Source organism: Hemicordylus capensis, chromosome 5, assembly GCF_027244095.1.
Source record: "Hemicordylus capensis ecotype Gifberg chromosome 5, rHemCap1.1.pri, whole genome shotgun sequence".
In the NCBI taxonomy this organism is placed as follows: domain Eukaryota; kingdom Metazoa; phylum Chordata; class Lepidosauria; order Squamata; family Cordylidae; genus Hemicordylus; species Hemicordylus capensis.
In genome coordinates this window covers 125,567,354-125,593,805 of record NC_069661.1, presented here as the reverse complement: position 1 = coordinate 125,593,805, position 26,452 = coordinate 125,567,354, and the positions used below count along the sequence as shown (strand labels likewise).

At 45.8% G+C, this 26,452-nt stretch overlaps 1 protein-coding gene across 3 annotated transcripts; it reads left to right on the top strand.

Moving 5' to 3' along the window:
• The first annotated feature begins 529 nt into the window (after positions 1–529).
• Positions 530–26,142, top strand: NRIP2 (nuclear receptor interacting protein 2). Of its 3 annotated transcripts, XM_053254648.1 has the most exons (6): positions 537–1,369; positions 6,612–6,791; positions 18,317–18,399; positions 20,038–20,162; positions 21,589–21,641; positions 23,643–26,142. In XM_053254648.1, exons 1-6 carry the CDS (start codon positions 1,139–1,141, stop codon positions 23,733–23,735), a joined length of 765 nt encoding a protein of 254 aa, XP_053110623.1. In that variant the 5' UTR covers positions 537–1,138; the 3' UTR covers positions 23,736–26,142. The 3 variants fall into 3 exon arrangements, with proteins under 3 accessions (XP_053110625.1, XP_053110623.1, XP_053110624.1); XM_053254650.1 differs by lacking the exon at positions 6,612–6,791 and having other exon boundaries at positions 530–1,369; XM_053254649.1 differs by lacking the exons at positions 537–1,369; positions 6,612–6,791 and adding an exon at positions 9,673–10,590.
• The last annotated feature ends 310 nt before the right edge of the window (positions 26,143–26,452 follow it).

Genomic DNA, 26,452 nt, shown 5'->3' with positions numbered 1-26,452 from the left:
AAGCCAGTGGTAAGAATAGTTATGATCAAACAGAACAGAGTAAAGAAAGAAAGAAAAAGAACTGTTTTTGTTGAAAGGTGGTGTATTAATATTATTATTATTAATAATAATAATAGTGTGTGTCAGCAGTGTTGTTATGGACACTGGGAGTGTCTGTTATATCTGACATGTACAACAATGTCCTTATTAATATCTACAGAAAAAGAAACACTGTCTAAAATGCCCCTGGGGGCGGGGGGGAAGAAATATCTTTGATCTTATTTGAAAAGAAAGAAAAAGGAAATAACTAGTAAAGTCCAAAATTCACACTCTGCTGGGAAGTTCTCCCGTGCAAGCTGCACTGAAGTGAATAGGAGCTGTGTTAGAGCACAGTGGGCCTTTCCCATTTGCCTCCATGGGCCTTGTGCAAGGGAACTTCCCAGCGAGCCGGGGGCCTGAAGAGCAGGTCTTGCCAACTGCCCCATGTGTGAGGCTGCTGGGCACGCTTGCCAGTCTCCGAGCTCCAAGCTCTCTGTGGTGCACAAAGGCACTGCAGCAGCTCTTTGAGTCAGGCGCAGTCTGCTCAAATTGAGAATTCAGGAGATGCGTCAAATACCCCAGCAGAGAGAGAGAAAGAGAGCGAAAGAGGAAAGAAAAGACCCTGAAATACTCTGCTGCTGAAGAGAATCACAGTCTCTGCCTGTTTATCAGGAGGGGACAGTGCTGCGTATACATAACACTCGCTCACTCGCGCAGGCACAGCTGGAAGAAGCAGAGTCCAGCCGGGAACGGCAGGGACATCCTTCGGCTCTGACTCAGTGGGGATTTTTGTCCCCAGAGTATCTTGCTGTTACTGCTAGATTATTTATTTGTTATATTATTTTTGCAACCGAAGGGACGTGTTAGCTGGAGGCAGCAGAGCGAGTACACTAAGCAGGAGGATTTCAAGGCTTTGAGGATAGGAAGAAACATGAAGGGAATGGGGAGAGAACGAGAAAGGGCGCCTGGGTGCTAGAATTATTTCTTGCAAACCAGGAGAAACCAAGAGTTTGATCAGGGAAAGGGTACAGAAGAATTCCAAAGTGAATCATTGCAGGGAAATCAGGCAAAACGATAACAATAAAATTAAAATTAAAAAGCTCTTGTTAGACTTGATACCATGAGCACAAGAAAAACCTGCCCCATTCGAGGGGGAGCAAAAGATGGGGACCAAAAGCAAAGAGAAGACATCCAGGACCCAGACAAGGTGAAGCTGGAGGCAGAGCTGTGGAGTAAAACCATGCTGCAGCAGAACAGGCATCTGAAGCAGGCCACCCAGTTTGTCCACAAGGACTCCGCTGATCTCCTACCCCTGGATGGGCTGAAAAGGCTGGGCACCTCCAAGGATTTGGTAAGTCCAAATGAGTTCCAGATTGGCTCTGGGACCCATTTCCTGTCTTTCTTTCTCCATCTGTTTTTTGAAACCACATCCGAAGAAAACTTTGGGTGGGATGGGACTCATGACTCTTTCCCTAATAGTTCATAAGTCTGCAGGATTCAATACGTAGCCTGGGAGAAGAGAGACACAGACAGTCAGAAAGAGATCACCTTTTACAGTAAAGTTGCAGCAGACATAGAAGGTATCTGCATGTTACCTATAGATCTGAGATGTCCATGGCACCTGCATTTGGTAGCAGAAGACATCTGCAGACATGGAGCAGTCTGTTAGGGACCACACAGCTCTTCCCCAGGAAGAATGTCTGCGTTACCTGATGATCGCAGCGTTGTCTAATTACCTCTGTTATGGGTTGGGTCTCTTCCCCTCCACCATGCCCTAGAACTCTTAATATCAGCCTTTGTCTCCATCACTATAATGAAATGGACAGGTGGAAATAGGCCTGGAGAAGTGACCCCACCTAACTCTTTAGCCTCTACTCCTTAATCTGCATAGCCTCACCTTGGTGCTTGGTTATACTAGAACATAATAAAGTGACCAAGTAGTGGTATATACATGAAATAATAATTCTTTTAGGCTAGATGATTTGTCTGTTCTTTTCCTCCATAATGTGGCATGGTTTCCAGCCTCTTCCTCTGAGAGGGAGGGAGGGAGCAAAGGGGGCTGCAGGACTCAGGGGCTGGATAATAGTATAGATGCCAACCCACAGAAGAAGCCCTTTTGTCCTTTTGCCTGTGGCTCTCTGGAACAACATGGGTTAATCAGGAAGGAGCTGATAGATGGGGACCCCATCTCATGGGGTATCCCACCTTAAGCTAGGAAGATGGACTTAAGATGGCTTCTGGGTTCTTTTTGATACTATGACTTTAAGATTATGTAAATATGTTTGCGTGAAGTTTTTTTGTTGATGTTTACATGGTCTTTTAGTTATACATGTCCTCAGAACAAAGTGATTATTTCAACTCTCTCTCTGTGGTTTCCTATCTGGAGTTTATTTCCCTTAATAGACAGTTTGATTTAGCTGGGCAGAGGCTGTTAGTTTGCAGAGAAAATGGCAAATGCTTAATTTACAGGAAAAGGGATGGATTTCTAGAAAAAGGGATGCAGAAGCTCAAGTCTGTCTGGAAACAGATGTGAAGACCCTTTCTCCAGTTCCCGATATACAGGCTCCCTCTGTAATTACACAGTAGTGAGGAAATGCACTTTGCACCTGCTCAGGGACACCTTTGTTCTTCATCTGTTCCAGTGTTGAGCTCTGGCTGGGGTTGCCAGCTTTACTGATCAAAATTTCTGCATACCTATAATATATGAAGTGCTTCCAACATAGGAAGAAAGCTTCCACCCTGCTTCAAAGAAAGCAATATGTTTAGTCTTATCCCTAAGCATATGCAGATTGCCTTTCATTTATTTATTTTTTTATAAAAGGCTGTTGTATTCTCTCTAGTACCTAGGAACATAGGAAGCTGCCATATACTGAGTCAGACCATAGGTTCATCTTGCTCAGTATTGTCTACACAGACTGGCAGCGGCTTCTCCAAGGTTGCAGGCAGGAATCTCTCTCAGCCCTATCTTGGAGATGCCAGAGAAGGAACTTGGAGCCTAGATGCTCTTCCCAGAGCAGCTCCATCCCCTAAGGGGAATATCTTACAGCACTCACACTTCTAGTCTCCCTTTCGTATGCAACCAGGGTGGATCCTGCTTAGCTTAAGGGAAAAAGTCATGCTTGCTGCCACAAGACCAGCTCTCTTCCTATGCAGCCCCCGCGTCTGACATCAGATGTGTGTGTGTGGGTGTGGGTGTCGGGGCCATGAGGCGCGGCCCCTGATTGGGCGCGGCCTGGGTTCTTTGAACCTGTTGGCCCAATGGTAGCTCCGCCCCTGCCTATGTGTGTTTATGGCAAGGGTGTATGTGTGATGTGAAGGATTTTTTATATCTCTGGATGTTATGTGAAGCGTGTGTGTATGTTTGTGGTGTCTGTAAGAGATTAGGCCAGACCTGTCTTGATGGCGAAGTATGGAACAGAACGTGGTCTACATCAAATGCGGCACATTAGACATTTATGAGTTAATCAAGGAAAGCTGCTATGCAGGAGATGAAAAACATAATTATAAGTACTATTTGTGGCTCTTGTTAATGTTTTCTCTGCTCCTCAATATACAAAAGTGTTTTGACTTTTTTAAAATAAATGAGTTATATCCAAAGAAAATTAGTAATGACTAGTTACCATTGAATGTAATGGGACTTAACTTTGTCATGACTCATTTGACTCAGTTTCCCCCCACAGTGCTGAGTAACTTTCTTTGAATACAACCCAGTTTTATCGGCATGGTTTGTGACATAAATTAAAATTAGGATCAAAACACATGTTCGTGGGGAAGCATGCTGCACGGGGGCGGTTCCCAGCTGGGGTTGTGGCACATGGGAAGATGAACTCTTTCCCCTCACACCATTTACCCACTGAACCTCACCCCAATTCAATGGCAATTTGCCTCAAAGCAAAATAGCTTTTTAGGAGGGGATGGTTCTCAGCAGAAAAGCCTTGTGAAGGGAATGAGTTCATCTCCTGCTTCCTGTGTCCTGACCAGGATGCCCTGTCTGATAGGATGATGGTTCTTTAGCACATGTCCCCCCCAATGTATATTCTGGATCTTTGAGGTAGACTTTTCTCCAATGCCAGCAGGGATGACCCCAAGGGGTAGTGAGCACACTCCCTCCAAAATATATCCCATTCCCCCTTTCGCTCCCTCATCTCACCAGGCTGGAACTTTACAGCAAATTATCAGACAATACAGTCATAGTAGATTATGGTCCTATTGCTTGAATTAATTATTTTTAAATGCCTCCATTCAGGGGTGTAGCTATAATTGAGTGGATGGGTTCAAAGAACCCAGGCTGCCAGCTCCTGAGGAGCCTTTCCAGATCCACTCCTCCCGATTTTCTTCATTATCTCCCTCACTCTGAGGGGCTGCCGGGGAGAGGGATGAACACGGGCCCCCTCTCCCCTAGCTACGCCTCTGAGCCAGGCCAACCTGTAGTTTCCTTCCTGGTCAGGATGAATTGGGGCAGGTGAGACCATGTGCGCAGGGCCATCTCTGTTTCAGGTTTCACCGGGCTTGGTACTAACCTCTTGGAAATGAAGAGAAAACTAGCTTGGAAAGAGGACTGTAAGGTTTGGCCTAATCCAAAAAGACAATAAGGTTGTTCACGTGACCATTGTTTAGCTTGAAAGGGAAGGTGAGGAGAAGGCAGGGTTTAACCTCTCTTCCCTGCAGATGATGCAGGCCGGCCCAAGCAGCACTGTGCCGCTGCACACATGATTGCTGCAGAGGCGACAGGCGCAGCATTCCGGAGGCCAGGGAAATGCTCCCCGGCCTCCGGGAATCTCACAATGTACCGCACGCTGAGCGTGGTGCATTGGGGGATTCTTAGTTGCCTGTCCCTGTGTCTCCTTTGGCTGTGTGAAGCCTGAGGAGATACACGATCCCGGCAGCCAGATTAAGGGCACACTTGCACCCTTAACCTCGGTGAAGGGCTGGGCTTAACAGTAAGGTTGAGCTGGGCGGGAGGGCAAGGATTTTGTGGATCCTGGTGCTGCACACTAGCAGCCTAACCCAGGCTGGCTGCCCTCGCCTAGGTTAGGCTGCTTGATTACAGCCTTAATATTTTCTAAAAGGAATCTAGCCCATTTTCTCAACAGGTTTGAAAATGTCAAGGAAGCTTCATTAATAAGGTGAATAAGCCAAACACATTAATTACCTTACCTCTATAAATATTTAATGTATGACAAACTCCTCTCATCCCTAATGTTCTTTGCTACCCCTTTGCTCTCCCAAACGAGTTGTTCTAGAGTCATTCCTGAACGCCAGCCAGAAACATGCATGGCTAAGCATGGAGCTGAACTTGAATCTGCTATGCCTGAATTCAGAGTCCTGTCAACACACTGGTGGATTTACTGATTAGTTATTATAGAGCAGGGTTTCTTAACCATGATCCCCAGATGTCGTTGCACTACAACTCCCATCATCCCCAGCCACAAAGGCCATGGCTAGGAATTATGGGAGTTGTAGTGCCACAACATCTGGGGACCCAAGGTTAAGAAACCTTGTTATCAAGCAATGGTGACACTAGTTCTCCCCCTTTTCTTCTTCCAAAGAAATCTTGTGAAATTAAGTGAATTTTCAAAAAATGGAACCCCATGATTAAAAGTCTTCAATAACACCTTCCCTGCTTAAAACAGCAACAACATAGAACGAGGGGGAGGAGGATCACAGAATATAGGAGGTGCCAGGGAGGGAATGTGGAACCAAGAGCGGCCTCATTCCCTAAGGCAGGGCTGCTCAACTTTGGCCCTCCTGCAGATGTTGGCCTACAACTCCCATAATCCCTGGGAACTGGCCATTATGGCTGGGGATTATAGGAGCTGTAGTCCAAAAACAGCACGGGTGGTGGGTGGGCTGAGCAGGCCTGTCTCAAAGGGAATATCTCACAGTGCTCACACACGTAGTCTCCCATTCAAGTGGGTGGATCCTGCTCAGCAAAGGGGACAATTCATACTTGTTACCACTAGACAAGCTCTCCTCCTTTTTTAATACAAAGGGTGGGCGTGGAGTGGCATTGGGTACCCTGCCTCAGGTGCACGGAGGTCATGAGCTGGCACTGATTCTCCATCTATCAACCATGACCCCCAACATAGCTGGTTGCTAATCATGTAAGCAGGGGCATCTCTAGGGGAGAGGGGGCCTGTGCTCACTGCTCTCCCTGGCAGCCCCTCAAAGTGAGGGAGATATTGAAGAAAATTGGAGGTGTGGACCTGGAGGGGCCCCTCAGGAGCTGGGGGCCTGGATTCTTTGAGCCCATCTGCTCAGTTGTAGCGACACCTGTGAAGGTATGCTATTGTGTCATTCACACCTGACATTTCAAAATCTTAGTTGCAGGCCCACCTCTAAAGGAGGAGCTAAAGCATAAGATTGGACAATTCTGAAGCTGGCACTGCAAGAAAGAACCCTGGGGATGGATCCTTGGGTTGAACGAATGTCCCTGGTTGTTGCTGAGAATCCAGGTTTGGCCTGCAGTGACTGACAAAGCTGCTTTTGGTGTCCACCTATTGCTTATTGCCAGGCAGGCTGGTAGACTGCAGGGATCTCTCCGCCAATACTTTGCTGAACTGTCTTTTCTTTTTATGGGGCGGGGGGGACAGCAACCACACAGTGTGGTACAACGACGTCTTCTGGAGGAGAACCTAAGCAAGCTGCGGGGAGAGGCCAAAAATTGTACTACTATAGAGGAGAAATCTCCGGTGACAGAGAAGGAGGATGTGACGGACAAGGATGTAAAAAAATGGTGGAAAGCCCCCCCATCTTTGCTTGTGCACTGCAAGGTAATGAACAACAGTGGTTATGTTAATGATGGTAAATCCCATTAGGTGAAGCCTGGACAATTGTAGTGTCTATTATATTCAGTTTAATCACTAATTTTCTTTCCAGACAAGGAGTAAATTATGTATGTTGTGAAGCTTTGAACATCTTTCCTTATGCTGAATCTAGAGATTCTATTTTTACTTCTGATAGAGGTTCTGTGCCTGTGACAAGTTGCATGAGAAATAGACATTCAACAGGTGCTGTTACCCCTCCATTGCAATATGAACCACATTCGGCTATGGCATACAATACTTTCTTCTTACAAACTGTTTCAACACTGTATTGAAATATGTCTTTTTGGTGTTACACTCCTGTCCTTTTAAAAATGCACCACTTGTAGCCACCACATAAACATATTGGCATGAATCAGATAAGATTACCCCTTTCCATTCTGAACTGGCTGGGTCAATGACCCAGGTTCTCACCTGGGCCAGTGGCTGACATTAAGAACAATGGTTTAATGTACTGAGAATGTATAGGTGAACATTTCCCCAGTATCTTATAGTGTTGGGATACAATGACAAGAGAGAGGATATCTCTCTCTTGAAACTGCTCTCACAGCAGCATGAAATATTACAAGCTCTTGTTGAAAGAGTTACAATTCCAATTACACCACTGTTACAATCAATGATTAGAGGATGGGTCTAGATTAAAAAGCCTGAATTCAGATTTTAAGCTTGACTGATGTCTCTCAAATGTCAAAATGCATATTAATATGAATGGGTGGGAGAGAGTCTCTTGACTAGACAGCAACTGCTTCCTGATTGGTTCATTGCAACATTAATCTATACTAAAAAACCAAAACAAAAAAAAAACCCAACCTCTGGCATGCTATAATTTACCTGTCATGATTTCCCCCAAAGGGTCCAGAAACTATAGTTCAAAGGTGGTGTGAGCTTTGATAGAAATCCCAAGCTCTCCTCACAGCACTCCAGTTTAGATTCCTTGTGGAGAGGGGATAACTACAGGAGGCTTTACAGACAGGGCTGTTACCCTGAATCTCCTTTGGAAGAGAGTGTGTGCATTCACACACCAGCAAAACATACCCTGAAGTCCCTTCGAGATCCTTGGAAGCACTCCACACATAAATCGGGCTTTGTCTTCTGAATTCTAGCTTATCTCGATGTATTTCTGGGTTTTTAAAATGCTGGTTTTAAGTTACTTTTTCTTAAAATGCCGCAGCAAATAGGGAGCGGCACTGATGTAGAATCATTAACATGATAGGAGGGAAACCCTCTTTAGGAATGCAGATATAGGCTTTAGAAATCTCTCTCTCTCTCTCCTCCCCACCCCCATTGGCTAGAAGGAAAACACGGAGGCATGCGATGTGAATCTGCACCGGAAAAACCCCCAAGCAGAGGGGAGGGACTGCTTCCCTCAGTGCCCCGAGTGTAATTCAAAGTGGCTTCGCTCAACATATAGCATGAAGCCATGTGTGAATAACTCCCTGGTGGCCCTTGTTAACTGTGGTTGGGCATTCATGGTTTTGCGTTTCTACAGTTTGGTAATGGAGACCCGACCTCATTATTTGCAGTTCTAAAAACAGGCAAATTTTGCCTATCTGTGGTTCCTGGGTGGCCAGAAAATGACCAGTCACCATTTTTGCTGGACGGAGCCATTTTGTGGCTTTTTATCCCCCCCCCCACCATGTTTTTTTTTGGAAGAAAACTGGAGGAATTGGGGGTTGGGGCATTGGTGGATAGCTGGAGACCTGGATAGCATGGTACGGTGCTTTATTTCATATATTTCTGCCTCTTTTAAAACCTTTATGCCCCATTTTAACCTTAAGGGACCTAACCCCCCAATTCCCATTGACTCAAGGTCTAATTATTTGTGGTTCCATTATTTTTATTATTTATTGTTTATTAAAACATTTTTATACCGTCCAAAACTTACGTCTCTGGGTGGTTTACAACAGAATAAAAACAAAGTAAAACATTCATTAAGGCAAAAATGAAAAAAACCACCACATTACAACAATTTAAAATTTTTAAAATAATATTTAAAACAGCATTGAAACCATTAAAACAAAAAAGCTTGGGTGAAGAGATGTGTTTTTAAAGACTTTTTAAAAGCTGTCAGAGATGGGGAGGCTCTTACTTCACTAGGGAGCACATTCCAAAGCCTTGGGGCAGCAGCGGAGAAGGCCCGTCCCTGAGTGGCCACCAGACGAGCCGGTGGCAGCTGCAGACAGACCTCTCCAGCAGATCTCAGTGGGCGGTGGGGTTCATGCTGAAGAAGGCGTTCTCTTAAATACCTAGGGCCCTGTTTAGGGCTCTATTATTCATGGTTGTAGGCCAGAACGGAACCCCCACAAATAACGAGGGCCACCTGTATTAAATCAGTTCGCCTCTCTGCAGTGTAGTTACAGGAATTATAGATACTGAGTAGAAGTCATCACAGGAGACAGGGTTTTTAATCCTTTAGCCGTTGCACAGAAGAGGAAATGTTGGCAGATGCAGCTTCTTATGCAGGGGAGAATAAAGTGGCACCAGCTGAAATTCTCCATCTAAGCAACCATTACAGATACAGGCCTGTCCTCCTTTGCATGTGGTTTTTCTTGAGACTAGAAATAACTGCTTTGAGGTTGGTTGTTTAATTTCATTTTTTCTACCATTGCCAGTCCATTCTGCACAGCATACACAACTTTGTGAATCCTTGTTGTATGCCCCTGAGTGCCATTCTCTTGCAGTCTGAAATTTGTTCAGATCCTGCATTTTGATGCAAAGACTGCCAGGGGAAAATATGGAATACAAAAATGTGGGAAGGAACACAATGGTTCAGTATAAGGGCCACAAGAGCCCTATTGTTGTCTTTAGTTTCTCGGCTGGTGTAGGAGGTCACCCAAGCTTGGGATTACATCCCCCCCACATGCTCCAAAAGGCAGGAAGTAGTCATACTTGAAGATCCTTAACCCAGTGCATGTGGGCGGATCTCCTCAGTTCTACTTCCTGCCTTTGCTCCAGAAGGCTCGCATTACAGCTCGCAGGCTTTGGCCTAGTTAACTAGGCCTCTTCTTTTCTTCTGCTTATATTCCTATTGTTTTTGACTATTTCCAATCTATTCTTCACCTGGTATTCTACTACTATTAGTTCTCTCTAGTTACTAAAGGAAAAAAAAATAATAATTTTAAATTTAAAAAAAAAAAATCATATCTGTTCTTCTACTGTCCTTTCTGTTATTCGTTACCTCTCCTCACCTCTTGCCGACCTTTTGGCCGATGTCCGCTAAAAAGACCTTCGGACTCCTGGCTATTAGGGAGAGATCCGCCCATCAGCGCCTGTTCCCGCCAAAAACTCGGGACTACGCAAATCCTGTAAGGAAAATGGCAGATGTATCAGATGACCTTGCTGGCGCCTGTAGGCCACAGCGGTCCTCTCTGTTGCCAGATACCAGTGAGGAGACTGGGCGCAATTCATGCCACCAGCAATCCACCGAAGCAGGACGCAGGTGGCGGCACCAGAATCGGAGGCTTTCCTACAAGGAGGCCCCGTTGGTGGCCAGATACCGGTGAGGAGACTGGGCGCAATCCATGCCACCAGCAATCCACCGAAGCAGGACGAAGGTGGCGGCACCAGAATCGGAGGCTTCCTGACAAGGAGGCCCCGTTGGTGGCCAGATACCGGTGAGGAGACTGGGCGCAATTCATGCCACCAGCAATCCACCGTAGCAGGACACAAGTGGTGGCACCAGAATCGGAGGCTTCCCTACAAGGAGGCCCCGTTGGTGAGAGAGCTTTCGCCCGGCAGCGCGAGCAAGGTAAGCCTGTGATGTTTGGCCTCGCCCCCCCCCCCAACTCCTTTCCCTAGCAGTTGGGCGTGCAGGAGGAGGACTGCCTCAGCGAGTATTGGGGCCACGCTGAAAGGAACGTCAGCAGGATTGGCCGCCCCAGAGCCTGTCGGAATCAGACGGGGAAGACGTGCAGGATGATGAGGCAGGCGGTGCTGAGCCCGTGGATGGGGCGTCGGAGCACCCAGAAGGCCATGAACAGCTCCCCCCGGTAAGATCGGGACTTGCTCGGGGGGGGAGGAGGTGAGTGCAGATGCCCCCTATGTGGCCCCTCCCTCAGGGCCTACTCCTACAGGGAATGTGGGGGTTCCCCCTGATGCTGCCACTGCAAAGGGCTGGATTCAGGAGGCCGTTCAGGTCTCACTGGCAGCGGCGCTTAAAGCGCGGAAGCCTGCAAGGCATTGCAAGGCAGGCTGTGATCCATGTGTCGCCCTCAGACTCTCAGGAGGAGATGGTGCCCGCTAAGCAGCCCAGGGTGGCTATACGCCAGGACTCTGTGCCCTTGTGTAGAGGGAGGTCTTCAGATGAGTCTGGAGAGGACTCCCCAGATCTATTGTGACCCAGGGTCAGTGGGTCAGAGACATTGCTGGGCAACCCAGACAAGGGGCCCTCCTCCTCGGAAGAGGGGGAGATGATTGAGGACTCTGCTGCAAACTTACACAGTCAGAGGCTCTCTCTTATGGTGGATTTTCAGCCACTAATTAACCAGGCTATTGCTGCGCTTGATCTGTAGCCAGTTACAGAGGAACAGATCTCTCCTGTGTCCAAGGGCTCCTTGGTGCTGCCTAAGGCTAAGGTACCGCAGATTAAATCAGTGATACCTGAGGGCTTTACTAAGACCATCAAGGAGGAATGGGCAGCTATTGCGACTCCCAAAGCGTATGTTGACATTGGCTAGCAAATTGTACAACTTTGAGGAGGAGACTCTGGACTTGCTGAAGGTGCCACTTACGGTTGCTCACTTCGGGGCCCTACTTAGTAGCACAGTGGTACCCAAGGATGGGGATTCCTCTTCTAAGGAGCCAGAAAACAGAAAAGCAGAATCTGCACTGCGCAGGGCCCACGAGGCTTGAGCAGTGGCCATCAGAGCTGACACCACTGTGTCCTTGGTGTCTAGAGCATCAGTCTTGTGGGTTGGCGAGTTACCCAATGACCCTCCCACTAATCAGTCTAAGATGTGGCATAAGCTACTTCGTCTGCAGAGGGCGGCTGCCTTTTCAGCGGATGCTACTCTGGACAGTGTTCAGTTCTCGGCACGTGCGGTCAGTGCAGGTGTCCTGGCAAGACGCAACATATGGCTAAAATTTTGGAAGTTGATAATACGTCTAGGGCTAAATTAGCTGCTGTTCCCTATGCTGGGGGGAAAGCTAATTGGGAATGAGGCCCTGAAAGAGGTCCTCATTGAAACTAAGGATAACCGCAGGGCTCTGCCATCAGCTCCTAGGAAGAAGGACAAGAGTTTTAATCATAGACCGATGCAAACCTTCAGGGCGTTTAGACCTCAGTTTGTCAGAGGGAGCCTTTTAGGCCTTTTTGATCGCAGTGGAACAGATCCAGAGGCCAAGGCAGGCAAGGGTGCACTCAGCAGAACCATCAGTCTCTCGGAAACCAGCAGCGGGGCCCCAAAGCAGCAGTTCTGACTCCCACTCAGGCAAAGTGGGGGTCTGCCATTTGGACTGTTTTGGAAAGAATCCATCGACAGGTGGGTTCTTTCCATTAGCCTACACGGGTACGAAGTGGAGCTGGCCAGCCCCCCAGGAAACAGATTCCTCCTTACCCCTAGATCTGGGAAACCGGAAAAGCACAAGGGGTTGTCCATGGCCATTCAGTATCTGGTGGCTATAGGGGCCATAGAGGAGGTCCCACCTCTTCAGAGAGGCAAGGGCATCTATTCTGTGATTTTACGGTGCCAAAAAAGGACGGATCGGCCAGGGCAGTTCTCAACCTACGCCCAGTCAACCGTTTTGTGATAAAAAGGAGGTTCAGGATGGAAACCCTTTGTACCATCTCAGAGGCATTGCAGATGGGGGACTACATGACTTCAATAGATCTCCAGGAGGCGTATTTACACATCCCCATTCATCCACGCAGTCGACATATACTCCACTTCTGCTACATGGGGAGGCATTATCAGTACAGAGCCCTTCCTTTTGGTCTCTCATCAGCCACCCAAGTTTTTATGAAGGTTCTAGTCTGCTAGTGGCCACTTTATGCACTGAGGGGGTCCACCTGTATTGTTACCTCGACAACTTGCTCAAGAAGGGGCAGTTCAGTCGGCTCTGTCCAGAACAATGTCTGTGTTACGTGCGCATGGGTTTCTGATAAATGTGGGCAAGAGTCACCTGATGCCCACACAGAGCCTTCGTCATTTGGGCATGGTAATGGACACCTCAGTAGGCAAACTGTTTCTGCCACAGGATCGGATGGAGGTCTTAACGTCACTGGCTCGTGTGATTGCTTCGAGACTGTGGGCCAGCCTTCTCAATCTAGCAAGTTTGTTGGGTCTCATGGTGGCGGCTATGGACTCGGTGCCTTGGGCGAGGTTTTCATCTACGCCAGTTACAGTGGGGTTTCCTCCTTTACCAGCACAGGATTGCCCTCAAACGTGACAAGAACATTCCTCTCTTCGCGAGTCGATTCATTGGACGGCCCGGGGAACCTAGACAAGGGCAAGCTGTTCATAGAACCCGAGAGAGTGATGGTCACGACGGACACCAGTCTATCGGGCTGGGGGGCTCACTGTTGGAACAGTTCTGCCCAGGGGCTTTGGTCGGTGGAAGAGTTGCTCCATAGCATAAACTGGCTCGAGCTGTGGGCTGTCTTTCTGGCCCTAAGAGCCTTCACGCCCTTGGTGAAGGGAAGGAATATCTTAATGTGTACAGAACAACTTAATATCCATTCTGGACCATCATGTAAACAGAATTTCCAATGTTCGGGCAGATTGGCTAAGACAGCAGGAGATCCAGCCGGCAGAATGGGGCCTGCACCCTCAAGTATTTAGGTGGCTGACAGAGCAGCTGGGATGTCCCCAGATAGACTTGTTTGCATATCCTCAGAATGCCAAGATTCAGAGGTTTTACTCACGTTGCCCGATGTTGGGGGCAGAAGAGACGGATACGCTATCGGTGCCATGGCGTCCGTGTCTGCTGAATGCATTTCCTCCAGTGCCGCTGCTCTCCCGTTGCCTCAGGAAGCTGCGGGGTTTCCGGGCATCCCTGATATTGATTGCGTCTTTTTGGCCCAGAGGGCCTTGGTTTTCTGAGATCGTCGACTTGACCGTAGGTCATCCACTCAGTTTGCCAGACCATCCAGTTCTGCTGTGTCAAGGTCCGATTTACCATCCTTGCATCTAGAAAGTGTTCAGCCAACAAGATTTACCAATCGACTTGGCGTAGTTTTCTGCGCTGGACAGCAAAGCTCTCCCTGCAGCTGGACAAGTGCAGGTCGAGGGGATTACTAGGTTTTTCTTCAGGATGGCCTTGCGCTTGGTCTGAAACCCAACATGCTTAAACACCAGGCGGCGTGCTTGATCCAGATGTTGTTTCCTCATCAGCGTTTGTTCAGGCGTGGCACCCTCTTCTACGCAAGTTCTTGAGGGGGGCAGCTTTGTTGTCTCCTCTGGTCTGCCATCGTTTTCCGTCATGGGATTTGCATATTGTGTTGTGGGGTCTGCAGTTTCCGCCATTTGAACCACTTTGATCTGTATCATTGCAGATGCTGTCCTGGAAGGTGGCCTTTTTAGTAGCTGTAACATCAGCCAGGAGGATTTCTGAATCGCAGGCTCTGTCAGTTCAGAGTAATTTGTGTAATTTCTCTAAGGACTCTGTGAGACTTATCCCGGATCCTTCGTTTATCCCTAAGGTAAAGTCTCAGTTTAATCGTGAGGCGGTCATTTAATTACCTTCTTTTTGTCCGGATGCTCGTCACCCTGCAGAGAAGGAGTGCAACCGGACGCAGGCTTTTCGTAAGTCAGATGCTCTTTTTGTGGCCTTTAAGGCTTCTAAGATGGGATGCAAGGTCTCTTCAGCCATTATTGCTCGATGGGTTCATTCATGCATTACGATGTTGTATGAAGCCCAGAAACTTTCGGTGCCTGGTCAGATTACGGCGCACTCAACTACATCGGCAGCCACTTCCACTGTGTTATCTTCACCGGTGTCCCATGAAGAGATTTGCAAGGCGGCTACTTGGTCGTTGCCTTTTACATTTTCAAGGCATTACAAGTTGGATGAACATGAAGCTGCCAGAGCAGCATTTGGTCGGAGGGTCCTGCAACAGGTCCTTCCGGGTCAGTAGCTCCAGCTTGGGTATTTTCCCTCCCGTGGTTGGTGCTGTGGTATGTCCCAAGCTTGGGTGACCTCCTACACCAGCCGAGAAAGGTACATTGGTACTCACCGTGAAGGTGTCTTCTGGCTGGTGTAGAAGAGGTCACCCAAGGCCCGCCCGGGTTGTGTTAGGCTGGAGCTGATGATCTGGTTGTAGGGGGACAGTTTTTCTGTCTTTCTCCGCATTATTGTTTGTATATTGTTGTATATTCTCTGTTGTGTTCTGTGGTTTTCATTCCGTAGCTTGAGCTGTTTTAAGCACTGAGGAGATCCGCCCACATGCACTGGGTTAAGGATCTTCAAGTATGACTACTTCCTGCCTTTTGGAGCATGTGGGGGGGATGTAATCCCAAGCTTGGGTGACCTCTTCTACACCAGCCAGAAGACACCTTCACGGTGAGTACCAATGTACCTTTCTCTTAGCAACACACTGCCCCCTCTGTCACATGGCTGGAAATATACAGTATAGTTTTTGCAGGACAACATCTTAGAAGGTCATTCTTAAGACTCAGAAAACTATGTGGCAGCTAATATTTTGTAACGTGACCTGCAACATGTTCACTGGACACATTACAAATTTTGTGCACCGTCCATATGAAACAATATCAGTCAGCTGAAGTAACAGCAGTGTGACTTTGAAATAGCCACATTTTCAGTATAAACTGCTTTTTAAAAAAAGAGCATACTTGCAGTCTTCACTATAATGTGAACTGAGGTTGGCAGATATCCTTAAATTTTGAGGTATTAAAATTATCTGCGGTTTCTAACCACTACAGATCCACAGAACTGAACGATGTTCTCTGGAGTTGCAATGACTAGAAATGTGGATAATGATAATCCTTATATAATTATAATGTGGAAATATGGCTAATTATAATCTTTCAAAACAATGGATATCTGCCAACCTTCATTCATACAAGGCTGTGAATAAGGGAATCCCTGATATCAGATCTTCAGTAACTCAGGCTCCTAGCCAGAAATTTTGTGGTGTTTCCTATGTGTACACTTAAGAAGGGTCTGGCAAAAGCCTAAATATAGGTAGCCTCATATGATTAAAGTTATTTAATTTTTAAGAGCTCAAATATTTGCCCATCATCCCAGTGCCTTTGCACTTGAAACACTAAAATCTAAAAGCAAGTTTCTCTCTTACTTGTAGAATGGGTAAAACTAGAAATCTCCAACCAAAAAAATTTGCTAGTTAATTCAAATAAATATTTGACAAGCCTCTCTGCCTCCCAGTTTCCCTTTCTTGTAGTACCTCTTCACAGCCTGCCCCACAATGCTATTCCTATTATTCACAGCCAAAATGAAAATTCACCCTTTGCTCACAAAAGCTGGAGAGGGATTTCAAACATTCTCTATTCTCAAGAGTTTGGAATGATGCTAAATATTCCATGTCATCGCACCAGTTCAGCCCTGTTGCTATCAGGGATTTCATTACTACAAGTGATGGCTGACATCCAGACTAATTTTCAGAATAGCACTATTCAGTTATTACTCTAAATGACTATTACATTCCAATAGGACTTCTAGGAAATTTAGCCACATGTCAGCCATTATGTACATGCTCTTCCTTACAGCTTCATATCTAAAAACATTAGACTTGTTCTTGTAGTGATCAGCCTCCCCTCCCTCTAAATAGTTAACTGGAAATGAACCCTTTCTTGACTGACAGGCTGGTGAACTCCAGGACAGCCAATCAGTACACCAGGTGGGTGGGACCTAGAGAGCGGTTGTTGGGAATTCTGGGAAGAAGGAGGGCAGTCTTTGTTGGAGAGAAGCGGGTGCAAAAAGGCTTAGTGAGGGGCAATGGAGTTTTGCTCCCTCATGGTTGAAGCCAGCATGGAGGTTTCTCTCATGAAATAACTCTGTAGATCTTGAAAGACAGGAATTGCAGGAAGCTTGTTTCATTTCAGGAATTGGGTGAGTTCAAGGAAAAGGGGATTCAGCATAGGGAACAGTTTGTTAGTCAGATTTTGCATTAGAAACATATTTCTTTTTGTGTGTGCTCTGCATATTCTGGATACTGTTCTATTATAGTTTACCTGCAATGCCATTGAAATAAGAAACAGTAGCCTACGCTCAATACACCTAGGGCGTTGCAAAAGCCTCTTTAAACATTTAAGCGTGCATTAAGACAACCTATTTTTGTAATCCTAATAAGTATTCTTAACTGTATCTAAAAGCTGAGAAAGCCTCAGACAGAAGCAGTGTATAGTAATTGAATAAAGCAGGTGCGGAGGGAAGCCAGCGGCGCCCCCCCGCCCCCTAGCCCCACCCCTTGCATCAGCATCTGTAAGGAGTGGTTAGCCACGCCCCCTGCACCCAATGTTAGACAGAGGGTGTGGTTTAGCTCCCAAATGGGGCCACACAGCCCCATTTGGGAGCTAAACCACACACCCACATCTGATGTTGGACACAGGGGGTGTACCAGGGGTGGAAGGCATGGCCCTGGGGGGTGTTGGCCTGGGTTCTTTGAACCCATTTGAGCAATGGTGGCTCTGCCTCTGGAATAAAGCTGGGGCTTTTTAAAATTTCTTTTCTTTTTACAAGCCTCTCTGAGTTGGTTTTTAACTCAGAAAAAAGTGGGGCTGAAGGGGGATTTCTCTGGTGCAAACACATCTTCAAATGTTCAGCAGCTATCAGTTTTCTCACCACATGTAGGCTTGCAGATGGCAGATTTTTTTGTACTTGTCCAAGAGACAAATTAAGAGAGGCTTTTTCTCCTGGGTTATCCCACCCCCTAGCCCAGATAGTTTCTGTAGACAAAGGGGGTGGCAGTGGCAGCATTTTGAACCTACCGATAATACAGAATAGTTTTAAGAGAAGCCTAGCCAGACAGCTCAGCAGGGATGATTCAGCATTTCTTTCCAGAGCAAGCGCATTAATCTTTAATCTGGCTTTAATCTGCTGCAGTTATTTTTTTCTTTTAATGAAAAAAAAATCTATACAAGGTTGGCCTGTCTATGGACAGATGCTTCTGGTGGGAGATTGTGGGTGGGGCTGGGGGCATCACTTGTCTCTGTCAACCTCCACTCCTTCTTTTGCACTTGCTAGATTTGAAAAGAGGGGAACAGAACAGAAGAATAGAGGAAAGGAACACTGCACTTCCTCTTTTGCTCCATGCCCCTCTTCCTTTGGTGCCCTGCCTTGGGTGCAGGCCAAGCCTGGGCCTGTAATATTCCTGAAGGGGTCTTAAGGATGCAAGGCAAAAGTAGTCATCTGCTTATGTTGCTGTGTTTAGCAGTTTGGCAGCATTTATGGGGGCTTCCCCCCCCCCCATATGATAACTCTTGAGAAAGTGAATACTTCATATTGTTGTTTACTGTGATGTACCATCATTCATCTTCTTCAATCTTTTTATGTTTCAGTGCCAAGGCCGGCTGCTAAAAGCTGTTGTCAACACAGGGTGCCAACACAATCTCATCTCTAGGAGCTGCTTGAAGCATCTGGGGTAAGAGTTGCTTGTGGCGGCCATGGTATTCACTCTTCCCTCTGTTCACAGGTGTCATTGTGCTTGAAGAACCTGCAGCATCTGGGTAGTAAGTCAGGGGCTTGGTCACATGAAGGTACACCAAGGAATAGGCAATGTTTTATTGTCAAGTACAACTTCTCTGTGACTTCTGATGAAGCTCGCTCTTGCTCAACTCCACCCCAAAACTTATAGGAATCCTCTGCTGTGTTCCCTGTAACTTAGATTCCTAGATGTTGCTGACTACAACTCCCATAATCCCCAGCCAAAGGACATTGCAGCTGGGAAAGATGGGAGTTGTAGTCAACAACATCTGGGAATCCCTGTTATACAGAAAATGGATCCCCTGTAAACTTCCTTCCCCTATTGTTCTTTCTTATCAGGCTATGACACTAACATACAAGAATAACTACAGTCTGTTGGAGCACAGACACGTGTACATAACATGAGAAACAATGTCTCTGGGACTCAAACTCTGTGATTGAGACAGACCTGCTTGTTTAAACTGGGGTCTGCTCTATTAATGTATAAGAGGGAGGTGGGGCTGGTTTTAAGTGTAAAGAGGGTGCATGGGTGAGGGGAGCTGGACCCTTCCTCCTGTCCAGGGGCGTAGCTATTATTGAGCGGATGGGTTCAAAGAAACCGGGTCTCCCAGCTCCACCCCTATTTTCTTCATTATCTCCCTCACTCAGAGAGGCTACCGGGGAGAGGGGTGAACACAGGCCCCCTCTCCTCTAGGAACGCCCCTGCGCCTGTCCTCGTGCAGTCCTTTCCCTGAGGCACTTTTCTAACTGCTGGGCTCTCTTTTAGAAATAGAGCCCAGGTGGGGGCGGGGGAATGCTGAAGCAAAGGAATGGAAGGTAAGGAACTGACTAGAGGTAGTGAGTAACTAGAGTAAGGGGAGGAGGGAGTAGAGTAATGGTGGGAAGGGTGCAGCCCTCCCTCTTCACCCTAAAATGTTGCAGGTACTTTCCAATATGGCAGAAATCTTTTCCTTCGTGGAGCACTCTATAGAATCTGGCTTCTGACATTTCAGTGTGTGAATAAATCTAAACTTTTTAAGCTGCCCAGTGGCCCAGGGACAAAGTTCCCCGGGGGGGGGGGAGCGGACAGGCTTCTCCCCACCCCCCACTACCAGCTGGCCCATAGCTTCTCTCAGGCCTGTGTAGTCCAATTATGGATAACGTTGCAAGTTGTGACTTGACACCTGACACTATCCATAATCGGAGTGTTCAGGCACACAGGCCCGAGAGAAGCTGTGGGTCAGCCGGGAGTGGGGGTGGAGAAGCCCACCCGCCGCCACCGCCACAGCAGCCCCCAGGTGGGCTGGCCTGCTCCCCCTGGCGGTCAAGATTATGGGCAGTATGAGCAGAGGGGCTGTGGTGGGATAGCGGCAGGTGCGGAGGGCAGCGGTGGGCAATGGGGCAGCGGCAGTCCTTGTGGGCCCCTGTCCAGGCCCAGGGACCTTTTCACCCCATTGTCCAATGGACGCTACACCCCTGTCTTTAAGATTCCTCACAAAATGAAATGCTAAGATCTGACTCATTACATGACTACATAAGCCACTCTGCTTTCTTGCTAGTCTCCTCCTTGCTGGCAGTAACAATTTATGTCCCACAGATTACAGGAAGTGCCCACCAGCTTCCAGAATGCCCATCCTTGTCCATCTCGTGTTGTTGGCCAAGTGGAGAGAGTTGAGGTCCAGTTTGGTCAGGAGATGGTGCAGTGCTCAGCACTTGTTGTGGGTGAGACATTAGCTTTCTGTTGCCTCTGATATGCCCAGTTATGCATGGAGCCCACTCATTGAAAAATGATGTTGCTAATATAGGAACACCCCCCCACACACACACGCTTCCCACACTTTCAGATTAGTATTAAGGTGTGGACAAACAATGGTGAAAGTGAGTGGATATGGTCAACATTGAGCAGTCCCAAGAAGATGTCTGGCCTGAAGATGCTGTCAAAGTTAACAGGGGCTGTGCTAAAGTTATAAAAAGAGATACCAGGGCGCAGGGCTAGATGGGAAGCAGCCATCTGCCTTGGAAGGAAGCCCTGTGCATCAGTTCTGTGTTTGTTGGAAATAGGTTGCAGATAGACATTTTATTTATTTTAGGAATGTGTTTGCCACCAAGAGTCGTATTTCCAGGCTTACAAAATTAAATAGAACAATAAACATAGCAGCAGCAATAAACTGGCAGAATAAAACAGCAAATAGAAGCACCATTAGAACAACTTCAGTTGCTCAGAGAGGATGGAAAGGCACTCAGTACATGCTCTATTACACATATCATACCTGTTTGTTTAAAGAAGGGACAGAACTAAAGATGGGAGGGGGTTGTGGTAAATGGATACTATATGGCTAAAAGGAATTGGTGTCATGGGCCTACATATTCATTGGCCCTTAGAGGCAGCCTACAGGAGGAGAGCCAAAGGTGCTTTGCCAGTGGGAGATAAAGAGGTTTACTCCAGGGGTTCTCAAACTTGGGTTCTCAGATGTTATTGTACTACAACTCCCATCATCCTCAACCATAGCCATTGTGGCTGGAGATGAAGGAGTTCTAGTCCAACAATGTGTGGAGACCAAAGTTGAGAACCCCTGGGTTTATTCTACATTTGAGAGGTAATCACGGGGAGATATTTCTCTTTTCCATATTTTTATAATTCTCGTCTTTTTAAATATGCAGATACGGATTAGAAGCTAGGCTAAAAGAAACACCATACTGAAAGGAAATTGGTCATTATCTATTATTCATGTAGCAGCACCATAAAGTATACTTGGCACTTTATATACCATTTAACAACAAAAGACCCCTGCCCAAGGAAGCAGTTTATAATCTAAATGTCAACAGTAGGAGAGATAACAAAGAGTGGGGGTGGGAAGTTATATATACTTTGGTTTAATTTCAGCTGTGGACTAAGATATTTAATTGGGTCATCAGCTTCAAAGAAAAGGTGTTCTTTGAGGAGATTTTAGGCACATGGAATCGGGCAGAGAGAAGGAGACTTCTGGGGGCCGAGAATGGTAGAACTGAAGGAGCAAAAGGCAGATGCTGACAAGGATATATTAGGAAATAAAGGCAGAAGAGAATTATATAAATGTAAAATAAGGTGTTTGTGACAGTTGGCAGGATATGTGGAATTATCTTAGTAGCCTTTTCTCTATTTCGCCAGATGACGAAATGTTGGACTTTTGCTTAGGTTTCCAGACTTTGCTCTCGCTGAAGGTAAGAAGATATTATTATGGTGCCTTGGTGGGGGGAAATGAGAATGATTGCATACGTGCATAGAAAAGGAATATGGGTTGCAGAATGTACATTGTGACTGGGAATGAGGACATATTTACGTTAGATGTATACTGATTTAACATATGCTCCAACTCTCCCTTTTTACCAGGGACAGTACCTATTTTCTCAGTTGTTCCTAGTCTCTATTTTGCCTTTTGTGGAGAAGTCCATTGAGTCCAGTGGAACAAAGTAAATGTGCACAAGACCGCAGCAGTAATTATCCTAAAATTATCCAAAAAAATTATCCTATTACTCCAGCAGTAATTATCCTAATTATCCTATTACTGCCTACAGGCAGTAATGGGCTGGATGAGGGATAACAGAGTGAAGCTGAATCCAAAAGATGGAGGTGCTAATTGTGGGGGCTCAGAATCTGAGGGGTGAGTTAGATCTTCCTGTGCTGGATGGGGTTACACTCCCCCGGAAGGAGCAGGTGCGCAGCTTGGGAGTACTCCTGGACCCAGGCTTCACCCTGGTATCTCAGGTGGAGGCCATGGCCAGGAGTGCTTTCTATCAGCTCCGGCTGATTCAACAGCTGCGCCCATTCCTTGAAGAGAATCTCAAAACAGTGGTGCATCAGGTGGTAACCTCCCGGCTTGACTATTGCAATGCGCTTTGCGTGGGGCTGCTTTTGTACATAGTTCAGAAACTTCAGTTAGTTCAGAATGTGGCAGCCAGATTGGTCTCTGGGGCAACCTGGAGAGACCATATTATGCCTGTTTTGAAACAGTTACGCTGGCTGCCAATATGTTTCCGGGCAAAATACAAAGTGCTGGTTATTACCTTTAAAGCCCTGAATGGCTTAGGTCTGAGTTATCTTAGAGAGCGCCTTCTTCTGCATGATCCCCACCGCACATTAAGGTCATCTGAGGAGCTCCATCTCCAGTTACTACCGGTTCATCTGGTGGAGACTCAGAAGTGGGACTTCTCTGTAGCTGCTCCTGGGCTGTGGAATGCACTCCCGGCAGAAGTCTGCAATTTGAATTCTTTACTGGCCTTCAGGAGAGCCCTTAAAACCTATCTGTTTGGCCTGGCCTTCTAGGGTTTTTAAATAGTTATAATTGGTTTTAATGTTGTAACCTGTTTTTTAGGGTTTTTTAATTGTTGTGATTAATTACTGTTTTATACTGTTTTATAATTTTTGTTTTAATTGTTAACTGATTTTAATCATTTTGTTTTTAAGTGTAAACCACCTTGAGCCATTTTGGAAAGGTGGTATAAAAATGGAATGAATGAATGAATGAATGAATGAATAAATGAGTGAGTGAGTGAGTGAGTGAGTGAAGAAGAGTTGACACCTTTTGTGAAACACCAGCTGCAATCCTTTGAACACTCACTGCTTTGGAAATATTATATTAAATTAATTAATTTGATTTATATACCACCCTTCCTAAAGTGGCTCAGGGCCACTTACACTAAAATAAAAAATACATACCAATCAAAATTAAAAAAAATTAAATTTAAAAGCAGATTAACATTAAAATTAAAACTAAATATTTAAATATTTAAAGGATCAGGCTAAAACATTGATCCCATTACACATTTTAAAGTTTAAAAAATTGTTCTAGTTAGTATATTAACACCCTATTTCTGAAACCAGTGCAAGACAGGCTGTTGCAAAATTAACATAACATACAGCAAGCAAAGTTCCTTTGAAGGGTAGGGGAAACTGATGTTGCAGTCTTCAATTTGAAGATAGGGGTATTACAAATAAACAAGTGTGTTCCTATTTTTGTGACATTTAGAGAGGTATGGCGTAACAATTATACCGCTGTTCACAGTAAACCCTGGGGATTAATTTTGCAGAGATCTTCAACAGAGAATTATTGGAACCTACACCAAAATACAATTCTTAGAATTATTTGGGGGAATGCCTCGCTGATGTAAGTTTTAGTTTAGAAAGGCTTATGGCAGAAGTCACCATTTTTTTGGTTCCAACAGACTTGCATTGACTTGGATGAAGGGGTCCTTCAGCTGAAAAGTCTAGGTCAAGAGCTGCCTTTCATCCATATCTCTGAGGAACAAGAGAAGTGACTGAACAAATTACATGGAACTGAGGGGAAAGAGATGACTGGTTATCTGAAAAACACTTGGGCTATCATTTTGCAATATTAACCTGAGGAGCAAGAAGAAAGTGAGAGCCAGCTGCTGTTCTAGAAGACTATTTGGAGTGGTGTTCTGTAGATAATTTACCCCATTCCTTTCTGTAGTCCCTTTGGCTTTCCCCTAAGTGGCATCTCGCCTCCTTTTCTATCACTTCTTGTCTCGTTGCTCTGAAGTCACTTTGTCCTTAAATGACTTGATTTTTGTTGTTCTTGTTAACTAATTAATCCGTTTATTAAAGCCATTAATTAATATAGCAGGAAACAGTTGTGAGCAGCAGCCTTGTGTGGTACTGTAAATGAAGAGGTCACAAACTTTGCAGGTTTTTATATACTCCCTTTGGGCTGCCCACCAGTAGGTCTTCCCCCATTTCCTAATTTAATCTCTTAAAATTCCAACAGGTGTTCTGCAGAGAGAGATGGATTTAATTCCCTCATGGTAGAATGAAAGTATTTTACTGAGGGTTACAACACAAAAGGCTGACCTGAGAGAGGCACTTTGACAACAATGCAGCATGTCTGTTGGGCCACTTGTTGACCAAGAATGCTTTTTCTGCTATATGGGCCTTAGCACAGAGGGTCCTCTCTCTGCTAGGCCCAGCTATGGGAATTAATATCCCATCTGCCAAGCATGTTTAAGCAACTCCAGCAGCATGTATGTTCTATACCCATCAGCCATACCTATATCAAAGTCAACATCAATCAACTTCAACGATTGGACTTACATCCATCGCTAATAGCTGGGTATCAGCCATCCATACTTAGGTGAAAGACAGTCCAAGCCTTTCTGAGCAGCTTAGAGTATTACCAAACTGATATATTATTAATTTCTAAATGATATCCTGTGCTTTACTGCTACTTAAGCCACTGCAACGCACAACTATATTTCTCTTCCTGCCATGGCTGGTGATTTGCCAAGTCTTCTCTCTGCAGTATTTCCATGATTTGTTGATATTGCTGCATGCTTCCATTGCCCTGACAAGACATTCCAGGACCAGTTCTACCAGTTTCTTTTCCTACATTCATTTACAAGTAGAGCATAAATGTAGCCAGACACTCCTATGAGGCAGGAATCCCCCCACCCCTGATCCCCAGTGAGGGGCTCTGGACCCTCACCTCAAGGCACCTTCAGGCCATTCTCATCTCGGTTCCCACACACATTTTCATACACAGACCACTGCCCCTCAGGTCACCTTCCCCCAAGAGGAGACCATGTTCTGACAATTAGCTTAGGCAGCAAACCGTTCTGGGCTATTAACCAGGAATCTAAGAGGTCTTGGCCGTTAACTGCCAAGAGTGCTAGACATCTTATCCCTTTTGTTCTCTCTGCTTTCTTCAGCTTGGCACAGAATTGGTAAATTAGTACATTTTATGGGGCCATGTTCAAATGTGTGGCAGGCTCTTGATAGACATATTGAAGTCCTATATGTTGGCCCTTGGTGTCAGGGATCAAGAAGGATGTTGCCAAGACAGAGAATAGGAGGACAAAGGATATATCATTTGGGGAAATGGCAAAGAGAATTGGTTACAGTTAGCCTAATAAAAAAGGAGATTAAGGATGAATAGGCTGATAATTCTAATCATGAGCCTTTTGGCAACGGAATAAGGTGCCTCATGAGGTTCTGAAATCACCTTTGCAATGTTTTTTAAATGATTCAGTCAAGTTTGGGTTGCTTTAGGTGCAAGATATCCTGTAATGGAGTAGGACAGGGTGGTATTTCCCAGCCAGCATGCTACACTGACTCACTCCCTTATTCACTGGGAGGGATGTGTCCTTCATGATGCATGATAGAGCAAATCAGCTCCAGGAGGGATGTGAGGGGCAGCTACAAAGAGGAGGAAGTGAAATGTGGTATGGTGATATTTCTGTTGGGGGACAGAATTTTTTTAGAAAATTAAGTTTGCCTCAGGATGAAAAGGGTTAGGAAATATTCAAATAGGGAGGATGAACTAAATGATCCTTTGTATCCTTTTCAACACTGTGATTTTATAGGATTTTTCAGGAATGGGTTTTTGAAAATTAACTTGTGGAACTGTTGGCCACAAAATGTGGCAATAGCCACTAAGTTAGTTATAAACAGAGAGGAAGACTTGCAGAGAATGGCTACTGCTGTGATAGCTAAATGGAACCTCCATGTACAAAGGTGGTATACTCCTAAATACCAGATACCAGGACAAACTGGGGAAGGCCTTCATGCTCTGCCTGTGTGTGCTGAGACTGGCTAATGTTGATAACAGGAGGCTGACCAAGATGAACCTTAGCCTGATCCAGTGAGGCTGTTATTTTTTCTTCAAAATGTGCAGCGACTTTAAATAAATTGCATCTTTTATTGAGCCAATTTCATCTGTGTTTCTTGATTTGTGGCTAGAGACATCCTGAACTTCAGTTTGACTGAGACTTAATCGATACTGATATGGGGAATAATGGCACTTCTTTCTTGCAACAATTCCACTTGCACAGTGCTTCTATGGCATGCATCTCTTAATCACAATTTTGCATTACTCTTACAGGTGAAACTCAAAAAATTAGAATATCGTGCAAAAGTTCATTAATTTCAGTAATGCAAATTAAAAGGTGAAACTGATATGAGATAGACGCATTACATGCAAAGCGAGATAAGTCAAGCCTTAATTTGTTATAATTGTGAT

Excerpts from the sequence above, each read along its gene's own strand:
- NRIP2 (XM_053254648.1), top strand. The coding sequence starts at position 1,139 with ATGAGCACAAGAAAAACCTGCCCCATTCGAGGGGGAGCAAAAGATGGG. Across the intron at positions 1,370-6,611 it reads TGGGCACCTCCAAGGATTTG|CAACCACACAGTGTGGTACA; the intron begins GTAAGTCCAAAT and ends CGGGGGGGACAG. Across the intron at positions 18,400-20,037 it reads AGCTGCTTGAAGCATCTGGG|ATTACAGGAAGTGCCCACCA; the intron begins GTAAGAGTTGCT and ends TATGTCCCACAG.